The 16138-nt window shown below is 36.8% G+C and overlaps 1 protein-coding gene across 1 annotated transcript in view; it reads right to left on the bottom strand.

Moving 5' to 3' along the window:
* FBP1 (fructose-bisphosphatase 1) overlaps nucleotides 1-15675 on the bottom strand; it is a 34370-nt gene extending 18695 nt beyond the window's left edge. Inside the window, exons 1-2 of the mRNA XM_001367643.5 lie at nucleotides 15358-15675; nucleotides 2830-2992 (exon numbers count right to left, since the gene is read on the bottom strand). Coding sequence (XP_001367680.1) covers nucleotides 2830-2992; nucleotides 15358-15527 — 333 coding nt within the window. The 5' untranslated portion in view covers nucleotides 15528-15675. The remainder of the gene's footprint in view (nucleotides 1-2829; nucleotides 2993-15357) is intronic.
* Nucleotides 15676-16138: the final 463 nt, after the last annotated feature.

Genomic DNA, 16138 nt, shown 5'->3' with positions numbered 1-16138 from the left:
TCTTAATTCTTTTCCTCTATATTAATTAAACCACCATAAAATTTCCAAATTGACTTGAGTATTTTATTTGGAATTTGAATTAAATCCTTGGTGACCAATTAAATTTATATTCAGTCTCAAACCTAAATTTGCCCTGTGATATGGAAATCACTTTGAAAGACTGATATATATTAATTTAAGGTTGCCAAGGAATTCAGCTATGTAATTCCTAAATGAAAACTCAAGTCAGCTGTCAACCTTTTTATGGTGTTTTAATTACAAACAGGAGGAAGAAAAGTATGAGAGAGAGAGAGAGAGAGAGAGAGAGAGAGAGAGAGAGAGAGAGAGAGAGAGAGAGAGAGAGAGAGAAAGGGGAGAGAAGGGAATAGGGCTTAAATACCCCCTCTGCTTGGGCTGAGCCAAAGGCTCAAGGCCCTGGATAGCCGAGGCAAAGAAAAAAGATCAGTCCCTATCACTCACGTGACCAAAATGGAGAAACAGTCTGAGGGCCTCCACTCCAAACACCAGGCTCCAACAACCACCACCTTCTTCCCTCCACACAGGAAGTCCCCAGAACTCTTGAGCGGTCCTCTACCTCACTTCCTGTGTCTTACCTGTACCAATAGTGGTTCAAGCTTAACCTAGGACCACCCAGAGGTCTGTCCTTTTTGCACATGTCTGTTGAAGGCCATATTCTCAAATAATTAAATCTTGAGTTTTGCTGCAGCCCTTCCTAAATCTTGTTACCCTGAGTAGGGTGGAGATTGTAGTTTCCAAGACCTGATTCTGTTATTCCAAGTATTTCTATTGTTATTGATCAGGAAATAGCTAAATCCTATCTTCTAAAGAATGGTCTGAATAGGGTTGAGTAGTTTTGAAATTCACAGCCCTTATACTACACAGAGGGTTCTTGGGTATTATATAAAGTAAATAAAATAAATGGAATCCCTGTTCTCTAGGAACTCCAAGATACATTTTCTCTTTAAACTCTATCTCAATTTCTTGTCATTAGTATCCCTTTGACTAAAGACAGAAAGGAGGCAAGGGCTTGAAGGTTCTTAATATTTTCTGGGAAGAGGTAAGGAAACATCCCACTTAAGTCCCACTCTGTTGTCTCATTGTAGTATGGCTTCAGGAAGCTATACAGATACAGTATAAACTCTTAGCAGATCCTAGCACTCTAGAAAAGCTTCACATAACCATTTGTAGGAGTTGTTTGTCTGCTGCAAAAGGACCAGTCTAGCAAAGTTTAGAGCAGCTCATTTTAGCTTTTGTAATTTAACAGTTTGTTAAATATTAAAATAGCCTATTAAGGTACTATAGAAGACTATCTGCAACTGCCTAGATGAGGTGCAATAAGGATCAAAATGAAAATGCGGATGTGTGACTAAAGGGAAAGGGTGAATTGTGAGTGAGGCTGTAGAAATAGAAGTGGTTTTCTAGCCATTCTTCACAAATAACATTTAAATTCTGTCTTTGTATATCCACTAACTGTCCCACATCCTTGAATGTACTCTCTTCTCACTTCTACCTTGTTTCATTCAAAAGTAAGTTCATGGGCCTTCTACATGAGACCTTTCCTAGTTTTCAAAACTACTTGTACTTCACTCTTTACCCACCTCCCCTCCAAATCCTTGTGTTTGCTTTGTGTATGCCCCTCCAATTTATCTTCTTCCTTCATTTCTTTCTTTCTTTCTTTCTTTCTTTCTTTCTTTCTTTCTTTCTTTCTTTCTTTCTTTCTTTCTTTCTTTCTTTCTTTCTTTCTTTCTTTCTTTCTTTCTTTCTTTCTTTCTTTCTTTCTTTCTTTCTTTCTTTCTTTCTTTCTTCTTTCCTTCCTTCCTTCCTTCCTTCCTTCCTTCCTTCCTTCCTTCCTTCCTTCCTTCCGAGAACTGTTGCAATTTTAGTAAACATTCCTCCTTACAAGTAAAGTCCAAGATGAGAATCAACAAAGAAAAAAGTTTGTAGTAGGTAGAGAAGGGATTATTTCACCAACCTAAACTACACACAAATAGGGTCAATCCTAAATCTCAGCTATATTGAATATGGTTCCAGTTTTATACATATATATGTATATTATAATATATTGTGTATAATATATATTGTATATATCTATCTGTCTATCATCAGACTAGGGTCTCAGCTAATTAATGAGATGGTATTTATATTTGTGTTAATTTATGAGGTAATATCAGAGCATAGCAACTTGGTTGCCTTTGAGCCTATTATATAATTTATAATATAAGTCAAACAGAAAATTGAAGGATGGAGGTTGGGTGGTTTTTTTTCCCAAGAACACCCAAGAATTACTTTGCCTCATATACTCGCATTATATATGAAATTGCTATAGGCAGTATAGGATGAAACCCTTGCTACATGTACTTATATAAACATGTACCCATATACATACAGTATTTACATATATTTATATATGTTTCCAATAGAATTTAAGACCCTTAAGAACAACAATGGTTATGTTTTTGTATTTGTATTCAGAACCTAGCAAATGTTGAGCACATAGCAGGTGTTTAATTAATGAGTTGACTGATTAATATATAATTATTAATCATTGATTAAATGTTGTCCATGAACATATGGGACATAATGAGACCTCAGAAAATAATATTGCAAGAAAAGAGCAAAGGGAAGAACCTTAGTAATATACTTAGTCAACAGGATACAAAAGATGACCCAAAGAGGGGAGGTTTCCCTATTAAGGAAGAAGAGCCACTAAGATAGAAAGAGAACTAAGAAAAGGGTGACCAGTGAAATCATGGGGCTTTTAAAACATAGAAGAAAATAAGAGACTTACAAATATACAAAAACAACTTCATGATAGAAGTAAATACTCACCCTTTTTTCGGGTTCTACGATTATAGCATGTTTATTTTCTTCTGACACAAGAACACATGTAGCAAAGGATGACTTTAGCATGTTAATAACGAGGTCATTGGAGAGGACATCCAGTTTCTTGACTTGATCACCAGTGACATTGGTAGAGCCAGCAATTCCATAGCTAGAAGAAAATCAAACCCACCAAACTGAAAACAAGTATGACAGTCAAGATATATAGCAGAGTTATGAACCCATGGATAGACTTTTCCCCAGAGAAATCTAATAGAGTTCTGAAGGAAGGGATAGTTTACTGGAAAGAATTAAGGTTGTTTCAGGCACAGATGGTAAAGAGAACCACTTGACAGAAGTGAAAAGATTTCTCAGGTTAAAGTACAAGATACCATGGAAAGTGTAGCTAACAATGAGAGCCCTAAAATCCTAAAATCATAGAATATTAAAACTGAAAAGAACCTCCGAGATCATCTAGTCTCTTAACTTCTAATTTCTTTGATCTTTCCAGTATGGCCTGCCCTCCAAAGGAGAATCAACTGCTGAAAGGACTTTTATAATCAGAAGTTTTTCATTTATTAAGTTTTTATAGGCTTTGAAGCACTGTACAGAGATTGTTTTATTTGATCTACACAAAAACCCTTTTAGGCAATAGTTCCATTTTAGAGTTAAAGAACCTTTAGGTACAGGTTAGTTGAGTGATTTTTCAACATTCACATCATTAGTAAGCATTTGAGATAGGATCTGTCTCCTAAGTCTAGCAGTGTTTTCACCACACAGAGACCATTGTTGGCCATTAATTATAGTGCTCTATGATGTGGACTGACTATCAGAATAATGATCTCCTTTTTCATCTAATCAGAGCTTCTACTTAGGCTACATATTCATCTTCTATGGTTTAGCATCATATGCTGTCTCCAGCCATCCATATTTTGGCATCTGCTATTGAATTGTACAAATTTTGCATCTCAACTTGAGTGACAAACTCTGTCTGCCAAAGTCATATTTTGAATATTAACATCGATTGGTTTATGGAGTTCAAAGAGGAGATCTTCAGGGCTTTCTCTCCACTTCCAAGAAACAATTACTTATTCATAGTATTTTCTCCTCTGATCGAGATTATTACTGATAATGATCATTACTGATATTTATATCATGCTTTAAGGCTTACAAGGCAGTTTCCATACATTATCTTATCTGACTTTCACAACTCAGTGGGGTACACAGTTGCTCTTATTATAACCATTTTAAAACTGAGAAATCAGAGAGGTTAAATGATTTTATTGGCTACTCCATTAGTGTCATGGAAGATCTAAAGAATTTTTTTCTGTTTACTCATTTTTCATTAGACCCCCTATGATGATCATTAACAATATTTATATCAGAAAGATTTGTAAAATTTTCATAATGTTTTCAAAAGAATCAGTAAGATAGGAATCCTCATAAGACCTTCTGTTCTAATTAGTCTTCAGTACCAAGGTGACATCCCTTGTCCAGTAAATGAGACCATGCGCCAATTATACTACCCCAAAATTAAGTACCCCCAAAGAACCAAGCCAAAGTATAATAAAATTAGCAACATTATCAAAGAATCTAAGTCATCCATATTAATATTGATATCAAAGAAAATAAATCTGTAAGAGACTCTAAAGGTCATATATTCCAATGCTCACATTTTAGAGAAGAGGAAACTGAGGTCTAAAGTAAAGGAGTAACTTGTATGTATTTTGTACATATTTGCCATCTTCCCCAGTAGAACATAAGTTCTTATTCAGGAAAGATTGTTTGATTCTTTGTACTTATATCCCCAGCATGAAGCACAGAACCTAGCACATAGTAGGTGTTTAATATTTACTTGTTGACTGATGGCATATGATGTCATGCCATATCTATGTAAGTTCTTTTCTTTGAAATAAGAGAACTTTCTGAGAGTGTGAGGGTTATTACTTGGAAATGACTATAATTAAGACAAGATAAGGTATTTTTAAAAATCATATGAGGAGAGAGGAATTGGCCTGAGCAATTTATAAAACTGTAGGATTTGGGAGGGAGTAATCCTATTCTAAATAGGTACTCAAAAGAAGGGGGGGAAAAAGATTATGAAATGGGTTAGCAATTTGATCATTAAGGCAGTATTTTCTCCATTTGAGGACAATTAATCACCAAGAAAAAAAGAGACTAGAATGATCATTTTGACCTTTTCGATTTAAGACCTGGAAGTTAGGAAAGACTAAGGAACAGGGAAGGTAGGAAAAACTATAGTTTGAGGCATCCTTGAGATGAACAAGGCAACTGTATTTCAGGAGAAAAACTAACTTTCTAATTATTAATTAATTAATTCATTCATTCATTAATCGATGCTATCAACATTAACATAGACCATAAAAAAATGTAAAATAACAGCTATGGGGCAGTTACACTTGTTAAGAGACCGTATTTAACTTGTATTTATTCTCTTGAATTTCTTAAAGCCCTGATATGTGTGTATGTATTTAAATTTCTAAAATATACTAAGTAGTTCTTGTTAATAATTTATTTGGAATTCTAAATCAGAATTTTATATATATATATATATATATATTTAAAAACACAATTGACTACATCTCATTTCTTTCTCTGAACTACTCCTACCAAAGAAAATTCTACTTACTGGGACAAAGCAGTAGTTAAGCAGTAGTTATTGTTCAGTTGTTTAATTGTATCTGACTCTTCATGACCCCATTTGGGGTTTTCTTGGCAAAGATATTGGAGTGTTTGGCATTTTCTTCACCAGCTCATTTGATAAATGAAGGAACTGAGGGAAACAGAATTAAGTGACTTGCCCAGGGTCACCTAGCTAGTAAGTGTCTGACTCCAGATTTGAACTCATAATGATGAGTCTTCCTTGCTCAAGGTCTGGTACTGTATCCATTATATCACCTAGCTACACTAACTGTAGTAGATAGTAACCACTAGTAGATGAAAGTTATTAGCTAATGACAACTACTACAATTGCAAGCATAGAAGTTGATCAGCAGAACTTTTATTGATATGCTTTCTATGTGTTAGTATGCTAAGTGCTGGGGATACAAAAAAGGGGGATGGGATGAGGGTCCATGTCCTCAAGGAACCAATGTTTTAACGAGGGAGACAAGCATGGAAATAACCAGGGAGACACAACATATATGTAGAGTAGATGAAATGTCCTACAGTAGGTAGAATTTGATTTGTGTCTTGAAGGAAGACAGAGAGACCAAAATGTACAAGTGAGGAAGGGGAACACTCCAAGCATGAGAGGCATCTCTGTGGAAAGATACAGAGGCAGGAAATGGAGTGCCATATGCAAAGAACAGCAAGTCCGCCAATATGGCTGAACTATAGAGTGGATGGAGGGCAGTCAAGTGCAAGAAGACAAGAAAGGTGACAAGGGATTAAGATGCAAAGAACTTTATATGCCAGAGAGTTTTGTATTTAATCCTAGGAGCAAATGATCAGGTTAACTTAGAAAATCCAGTTGATTTATTGACAGAATATTACAAAGAAACAACTAATTGATAATGACAGACTATCTTCACTCAGAAGAACAGAAAAAGTTCTATGAAACATAGCCACTGGTCAATATTTCTGAGAGAAGGCTATCTGGAGACAGTCAGAGTCCTACATGACAACATAATAATATAATTCATATCAAGTTAAGAAAGGAGGCATGGAATTCATATTCCACCCCACTCAATAACTCCTTTCCAGAAAAAAATAAAATCAGGCAGTTGGACTACCCTCAGAGAGCAACTGCCTTGTGACTTTTGAAATCTCCACTTTCCCCACTTTATAGGGAGAATCATTAGGAAAGGAGCTAGACGAGATGGCCAATTACGGGAAACCTATTATTCTCCTATTGTGAGAATTTTCCCACCCTATCTTGCATCTTATCCATAGTCCTCTGAGCATTTGGTTGCTTTCCCACTGGGTTAGTTTGGTACTGTCAGGAGAAACTCCTACACACAACTTTTTGCCTTGGAGATAAAATCTCTGATGTGTGAACAATGGGCAAAAAAAAAAATCTTCCCAGTTAAGGTTTGAAGCCCAAGTCCAATTTTTTTTTTTTGTTAGCTAATGTTTAAATATAGGCTGGCCTGTGATTCGAGCATTAATGCCAAAGGTTAGGGCATCAGATGAGGAGTCTTCTCCATGTTGAGACATATTTGGAAATCCTTGAGCCTCAGCTACATGACTACTCCTACTCCTATTCTAGGTGTCATTTGGTCATTTTTCTGTCACATTGAAGGAAAATGTGCATTAGAAGAAGTAAAGGTGAAGAGGGTGAGCATTCCTGACATGGGGGCACAGCAAAGGCATAGAGAGAGGAGTTGGTGAGTCAATGTGAGACAGAGCAAGAAGACTAGTGTGGCTGCACATTCCACGCTCTTCATCAGGAGTAATGTATGATAAGGTCAGAAGAGTAAGCTGAGGTCTAGTTGGGAAGGTCAAATGGCAGGATTTCTATTTGATCCTAAAGCCAATATTGCCAGATTTGCACTTAAGGGAAAACTCTTTAGCAGTTATTTGCAAAGTGAAATATAAGTGGGATGAGATTTTCAGCAAAGAGACCCATTGCAACAGTCTAGGCAGGAGTTGATGAGTCTCAACTAGGATAGTAGACATGTAAGTAGAGAGAAGGGACAAATAAGAAATGTTGTGAAGGTAGAAACGACAAGATTAAAACCAATTAAAACCAACATTGCCTAACCTGATGCTGATGGAACTTAGTCATCTAGAGACATTGGTGAAGCAAAGTCAAGGGAGTTATCTTTTTTAAAACTTCAATGATTTAAAAAAATTCTTCCACATATCTTTTATTTGGAAACTTCTCAAAGGAAAAAAAAAAGCTCCTTCCGACCAAGATTACACAGACTAATAAAAGGTGACAAAAAGAGAACTTCCTGGAGGATGTCTAAAAATTCTATCTAAGCCTATATATGTCAGTAGACAGAAGAGTTTTAACACTTTCCTCATAAGGATTAAATTCTTGGTCATTAGTTGATTTCCTGGAAAAGAATCTAAAGTACTGAAACTTTTTTTAATGAAAAAAGTAGGACCATCTGAGTATAAGACTTTAGACACGGAGCATGTGAGTGGGAAAAAGGTCTTATTTGTTATAGGATGTTATTCAATATCTTTGTGCATAGTAGCATGAAAATGAAATTTCACTCAAACTAGTTGGCTTCATATCCAATGTTGATAAATTTTAAATCTAGAGAAAATAAGCCTGTTGAGATGAAAACTCTTGGGCATGTTTCATGTTTCACCTAATATTTGTCATTTACTTAGAACTTTAGAACTGTCAGGATTCTTAAAAGCCATATAATATAATTTTCATGTTTTATAAATGAGATGTGCAAGTCCCATAGAGGAGGCTTGTCCACGTTTATGAAGCTCATTATAATAACTTACCAGTGACACAAGTTGAAATTGTAAAATATACCTACCGAATAAAAAACAAAGGAAAATAATTTGAATTATGGGCCAACATAGCTGGCTTTTTGTTTTTAATCTTTGCTTCTTTTGCTCGTGAATGTTTTTTTTCCAAATTTCTCTATAATCCCCAAATTAAGACATTTTATGAGAGAAGTCCTAAAACATATTTTTGTCACTTACATAAATTTGGAAATTAATTTCTATTATGTCACAAAGAAGCACTTTATATAGGGAAACCAGCGTCTAGGATTTCCAAACCTTAAAAACTAGCTTGTTAAGCTTGCCTGAATCAGAGGTAATACATTTAATGCCAGTTTTTTCGAATATCATCATGACAAAGCTTAAATTTAGAGCAAGTTCTGACAGTGCCTGTACTCCAGATAACATTTTGAAGTCCAAAAGATTGTTTTCATCATGCTTGACTTGCATGAGAAGAGAACAAAAGGGGAAATGGCAAGAACTATAATCATTTAATATGGTTGACTAAAGTCAAAGGTATGCTAAAGTATGACCATACCAAAACTGCTGAATATTTTAATCACAGATGGGCCAACCAGTGCCACAAGTTCAAGGATCAACTCAGAAACAGGTTGAACACTTCCAAGACAATAAGGGCAACAACTTACGTAAATTAGAGAGGAAAAAAAGTCAAAAATTTCTCTCAACCCTAAAGTTGGTGCCAAGAAATGTAAACTTGTTTTTCACAAGATAGATGTGGTTTTGGTGGAGGATTAGAATGATTTCTTTTTTAAAACAAGTTAAAATTCACAATTCAGAAATATAGGAAGGAGGAATTAAATATAAAGTAACCTTGGTCATTCTTTTTTTAAATACATGAAACAATTCTCAATAAACTGAAATTGATCATTTGCCACTCATTCGTTTAGCATTAATTCTGTGGTTCCAAAGTTTAATCTGGAGTTACTTATTATCTTTTTTTTTTTAAGGAGGTGGGAACAGGGAAAGTGGGGAAGTGTCCAATCACCAGTTCCCGCACTAGTGATTCTCACAGGATATACACTAAACACTAAGGGCCTAGCAGGAGATATTTTATGTTACAAATCTGTTCTTGGAGAAGGACTGATCTGCCGATTTCTATTATTTAGCATTGCATGGCGAGAAAGTAGAAGAAGGCAATCTAATGTCATTTAAATAAAAATGTAAAGTAACCTTGTTGTATATCAGAAAAAGTGCTTTTGGAGTTAGAAGATACCCATGTCTCTGAATGCTAACTAGTCACATGACTTTGGGTAAATTACTTTCACTCTCTGGGTCTCAGTTTCTTCATATGTAAGGTAGAGGAAAATATTTGTCCTATCTACCTTTGAAGGCTGTTGTGAGGAAAACACCTTGTAAATCTTAAAACACTACATAAAGAATGAGTCATTAGAACCTTAAAATCCCAAAGTGCTGTAATATAGGAAGACAAAAAAAGAAAAAGTGAAGAAAAATCATAGAATTTAGTTTGTTACCATCAATTCAGCAAGAATTGATAAGAATTGATTATGGTCTCTAAAGTTATACAGCACAAATTAATTAGAATGTCTCTTGTACCTTTCCCTGAAACTAATCACCTTCCCTAATAGTAGTAAAGGCCCTGAAAACCAATGAAATATATTTCAAAGATATACTTGTAAAAAGGTAGTATCTCCTAGGGTTTAAATAAGGTTATTATTTATTATTTATTATTTTTATTATTTTATTAATATTTATTTATTTATTATTATTACATCACTCGTGACTAAATTTAATTTTAAAAACTAAATGTTAAATTGTAAGACATTTTAAAAAATAAATGAAGGAAGGAAAAGAAGTGTGGTGTAGTAACAATAGCATTTATACAAAGTTTTGTTATTTATTTTGTTGTTATCCCTAAAATCCCACGCTGGTGTTTGAAGGCTCTGTTACAATACAGTGTTGAATTCCAGCGGTACCAAACTAGGAAAGCTTTGAGCAAGGGTCCATGATATGTCAGTCATTTAAAAAGGTTGGTTACAAAGTGAGATAGATAGACAGGAAGGCAGACAGAAAGACAGAGACAAAGACAGACAGACAGACAGACAGACAGACAGAGACAGACAGACAGACAGACAGACAGACAGACAGATAGATAGATAGATAGATAGATAGATGGATGGACAGATAGATGGATGGATAGATGGATAGATAGATAGATAGATAGATAGATAGATAGATAGATAGATAGATAGATAGACAGACAGATAGTAGATAGACCAACCATACTTGTGATTTTCAACTCAGTCTACTTCTTCTCCTGGTCATATACCAAGTGCTACCTGTTCTTCCCTTTACTTTCTTCCCTTGATTTCCCATCAACCTGACTTCATTCCCCACAATTTCCTTCTTTAGTCTTTAAATTAAAAGATAGCTCTTCTCACCAAAGTCAACCCCTCTGCATGTAACCCTAATTCCATCTGCTCCCATTTCCTCTAGCAGATTGCCCCCACACTCATCATCTCTTTTAAATTTTCAGTTTCTCCTTATCTAACGGTCCCTTTCCTGTTACCTATTAAAATACTAAAATCTCCTATCTGACAAACCCCCCCCCAAATCCTCATTGGATACCACCGTCCCTGTTAAGTTATTCTCCTGTTTCTCCTTCTATCTGTCTGACTGCTTCTTTTCGGTCTCCTTTGTTGGATCATCATGCATGTCACACTCATTAATGGTGGTATATCTTAGGCTCTGTCTTTGTTCCTCTTCTATTTTCACATTACACTCTACATCAGTTCTCTTATCAATTCTATGTAGTTCAATTATCAACTCTATGTAGATGACTCCCACATCTATATATCAGTCAATCAACAAACATTTATCAAAGAACTGTAATGTGAGAGGTACTGGGCTAGGTGTTAGAGATACAATTATAAAAAAAAGAATGAAAGAAAAGAAACATTGATATTCTCAAATAGCTTACAGGGGGATAATATGTATACATATACAAATAGACTAGAATAAATGCAAAATAAATACAGGGTAGTTAAATACAAGGTAATTAGTGAGGGAGGGCACAAGGAACTTGGATAAGATCTCATATAGGAAATATTTGATCTGAATCATGAAAAAAAAAAAGAGGGATGCTATAAAGCAGATATCAGAAGTTGGGCTTTCCAAGTATTTTCTCTCTCCTGATCATTCATCTTATATAACCAACTGCCTTTTAGACATTTCCAAACTGCGTGTCATATAAAACTCAGCAAGTCTAAAGGGCTCATTAGTTCCCGATGCATCCCCCACCCCACTACTCTTTATTTTAAGCCTTTATCTTCTGTCTTAGAATGGATACTACGTATGGATTCTAAGGCAGAAGAGTGATAAGGGATAGGCAATAGGGCTTAAGTGACTTACCCAGGGTCATACAGATAGAAAGTGTCTGAGACTGGATTTGAATCTAGCACCTTCCATCTCCCAGTCTGACTCTCAATCCACTGAGCCACTTGGCTGTCTCTCTAAGAATGCATTTTGGTATTAGAATAGTTTCCTTCAAGAAACAGTTTAATTTAATTTAATCAGTCTAATTGCGGGGGCTAGATGGCTCAGTGGACAGAGAGCAGGTCTGGAGATGAGAGGGCCTACTTTCAAATCCAACTTCAGATACTTACTCACTTAACTTTTATTGCTTAGCACTTGTGCTTAGAACCAATTGATTCTAAGACAAAACATAAGAGAGTTTTTCCCCCCAAAGATTCATTAATCATCATTAATTAGAGATAATTAATTATTAAGCAGCAGCAACAGCAGCATGGTCCAGTGCAGTGATGTCCAACTCAAATAGAAAATGGTAAGAAGAGAGCCACAGAACAAAAGGATCCCTGTGGGGCATATTCAATTCGTTTCAAAATATGTTATCTATGTTTCATCATATTTTTATTTTTTATTGAAGATTTCCCAATTACATTTTAGTCTGGTTCTAGCAGCCTTCCCAACAGTTGCAGCCAAAGCTTGTATCTAACACCTCTGATCTAGTATGCAGAGGTCAAGGACTGGAGGCCAGGAAGACCTGTGTTCTAATCCTTCTTATGACACTTGCTGGTTATGTCATCTTGGGCAAGTAATTTAGCCCCTGAAACCCTCAAAATGGACTAAATCCCTGTCATGTGCATCTTACAAGGTTTATGTGAGGTACAAACAAGATAGCAAATATAAAGTATTTTGCAAATCTTAAGACATTCTATAACTGTCAGCTATTATTATTAACAGTAACAAGTGAGTCTATCTGGTCTAAAAATCTGCCATGTGGATTTTGCAATCAAAAAACGGAATACTGCCAACTGGAGCTCCTTGGCTGGCTATTGTCAAAGTGGAACAAAGAACTGAGGCAATTACCTAAATCATTCAAATGGAAGATGCTACTTTAAACACACACACAAGCATTTACTTTCTAAGTTGTTGAAAAAAGTCTAGAAAACTGGAATTAGAGGGACAGAATATAAAAGGCAAAACAAATTAATTTCTAAGCCCAAATTGAAGTAATTGACTTTTTTCCAAAAGAAAAGTATACTTAATTTCAAATGCCCTGCCATTCAAATGTAGATCTCATTCCACTTGCTAGTGTACTATAGCAGGAAAATTATTGGGTACTATGTTTGTAGGTAAGACACCTACATGGATCAGTGAGTAGATAAAATTTTGGGCCTGGAGTTGGGAAATCCTGAGTTCAAATACTGCCTCAGACACTTTTTAGCTGTGTGACCCTAGTCAAGTCACTTAACCTTTATTTGCCTTAATCCACTGGAGAAGGAAATGGCAAACTACTTTAATATCTCTGCCTAGAAAACCTCATGGAGAGCATTGGTTGTCCCCAGGGTCACAAAGAGTCAGATATGACTGAATGACTGAATGTATGACAAAAATGTAGGCAGAAGATTTGGACCAAAGTTCAGGCTCTGCTTATTAATAACTTTGTGATCTTGAACAACAATCTAAGTCTCAATTTGCCCCTTTGGAAAAATGGAAATAACACTGGAACTGTCTGGCTCATAGGGATGTTAGTCGTACAGATCAAATAAAAAAATGTATATCAAATGCTTTGTAAACAATAAAAAGGCTTAGGAGTAATAGTTCTCATAGGTAGACAGTTTACCTAGGACACTAAGAAGTTAAATTACTTGCCCAGGATCTTGCAGTCAGTCTGGGGCAAAGGGGAGGACTTGAACCCAGGAAATTCTCTATATTAATGAAATCACAGGTCCAATCACTTTCCATTAAGTAAAAGGATTAACTGTACAATGTTACCTAAGGTAAAGAATGATTAGAAATAGAATTTAAAGACTGCTGAGGCCAAAGTTTAAGTGGAAACAAAGAAGAGAGACTGATTCTCTTCACTCCTGTTTCTAACCATGTCTAGGGAGACTTATCTTTTCTTGTCATTTATGAGACTTCAGAATGTGAGAACAACACCTTCTTGGAGGCTTATATAACTATTACATGATCTTCAGGACTAGAAATATGACTGAAAACTAGCAAGGGCAAAGATTCCCTTCAGATAAATAGTGCTCACTGTTGTCACCTGCAGATAGTGTGATAGGATGCAATGAGGAATGCTTAGGTTTTTTTAATCTTAGACCCAGGTTCAAATTCTAGGTCTCATCCTTACAAACTGCATAATCTTAAGCAAAATGTTTAACTACTCTGGGTTCTGTTTCCTCAAATGTAAAATTAAAGGGCTGGTCTAGGCTACTCTGAGGATGCTTTTAGATCTAAAACTATAACAAATGTTTATGCAAACTATGGGGAAATTTGTTTGACATATCTTAAAGATATATATTGGCATGACTCGAATTAAGGGTAGCTAAGATACAAAAATGTAAATTCATAAATAAGATAAAATGTAGGGTGATTATCTGAGAAGATGTATATAGTAGGAGATACTTGCAAATTACCCTAGCTTTGATGCTATTTACCCAATTTACCCAATTTATTGATGCTATTTACCCAAATACCCAATTTACCCAAAAGCACCCAATTGCTTAACAAAACATCAATGGCTTAAAGTAGTAACTGTAACCATTGCTGCCCACTTATAGTTGGATTTTTGACCCTACAAGTTTACCATAAGGTTTAGTTTTATTATGAATGGCAAGGGAAAGAGCTGATGTACATACACAACACTTAGCACAGTCCCTGGCACATAGAAGGTTTTTAATAAATGTTTATGGATGGATAAACGACCTTCAGCCCAAAGCCATTCATTTAATATATGTCAGGGGATACAGTTAGCTTCTTCCTCTGCCCCAAGTATCCACTCATTTCTCACAAGAAGACTTGCAATGCAGCATTGAAACTGTCAGTGAACCTAGCTTTGAAAATATCCCACCCACTTTACCTTTGTGAACCTCCCTGGGCCTTAGTATGGCTCATCTGTAAAAATGAGGGGTTTAGATTGGAAGAAGGGTAGGTCCCTTTCAGCACTCATCTTTTCTGTAAACACAGTCCAGAACCAAGAGCCACCCTTTTGAGGGGAAACAAACTCTTCACCTCTCCATCCCATATGATTTCCACTCAGACTAGAATAAGGTGTTTTAGTCTACATTCCTCTCACTGACAAATCAGTGTAGCAATGACAGAACATTGGATTTGAAGAAAAAAAAAAAACTTCAGTTAGAATCCCAGATCTGTCACTACTTTCCTGGCCTTGGACAAGTCACTGATGCTCTTTAGACTCAGTTTCCTCATCTGTAAAACAATGACCTCTTTTCACATCAAAATATCTGATCCTTTAAAATTACGGACTTCAGAACAGTGCTTAAAAAGCAGTAGCATCCACCCAGGCCATATAACCAGGACTTTTTCTGTCAGTTGAACAAAGTTCTGAGTACACAAGAGGGTTTGAAACTTTTAAAATATCCGTACCGCAAATTGACAACGCCAGACTGGCCCTGAAAGGTGAACCCTGCGAGAAGGGGGAGAAGGGAAGCGTTGTCTCAGGAGGGAGATAAGGGGATCTAGGGCCCTGGGGTTAGAGGGAGGCTCTGGACGAGTGGGACTGGGACTGGGGGCTGCCTCAGAAAGGGAAGGAAGGGAAGAGAGCTCTCGAAGGAGGGCAGCACGGCAAACACTCACAGATTGGCTATGCCTGCTTTCCGCACGGCAGAGGAGATGGCTTTGACAGCAGTGCAGAGGCTGTTAAGCAACTGGGTCATCTCGCCGGTCCCCTTGGCTTTCCTGCCCTCTTCCATGACGAAGCGGGTCAGGGTATTGACATTGGTGTCAAAGCCTGCTTGGTCAGTCATGGCTGCGCCGGAGGGTTGGATGTCCGTAGGGCGAGAGAAGTCCTGGGTTTAAGCAGACACCTGGAGGGGCTGGAGTCTGGAGTGCCTATGCTGGCCTCTACGACGGTGTGTGCGGGACAGACACTGGAGCAGTCAGAGCAGGCAGCCAAAGCCGGAACTTGGGCTCAGTCCGAGTTCGGGGGTGTGTCCTGGGGCAGCACCCCGCCCCCTGCGGAGGTAGATAGTTGTCTTCCAGTCTCTTTCCTCTTTTGCAGCCACTGATTATGTAGCTCCTGGGTTGTTTTTCAGGGTTCCAACACCTGCCTTTCTTTGGGGAGTTTGTTATTCCCTGCAAAATTATATTATTGTAAAGGTCTTCTTTCCTTTTGCTCTTCTTTCTCAGCCTTCAATTTGCACGGCCTTATTTAGGGCATCTTATATCTTTAAATCTCATTCCTGTCCTGAACTGCACCTTTGCTCAGAAACGCATTCTTGAAGGACCCGAGATACAATCCCGTCCAAAGCCCTCGTTTACAGAGAAGGACATTTCTAGAACAAGACACGGAGAAGGGAGTTACCTTTTAACGGGGGCTCCAGGCTTCCCGAGCTCTATAGTGAGCTCTATTTGGTCG

The sequence above is a fragment of the Monodelphis domestica genome, chromosome 7, assembly GCF_027887165.1.
Source record: "Monodelphis domestica isolate mMonDom1 chromosome 7, mMonDom1.pri, whole genome shotgun sequence".
Classification (NCBI taxonomy): domain Eukaryota; kingdom Metazoa; phylum Chordata; class Mammalia; order Didelphimorphia; family Didelphidae; genus Monodelphis; species Monodelphis domestica.
This window is presented reverse-complemented; position numbering and strand designations above follow the sequence as displayed.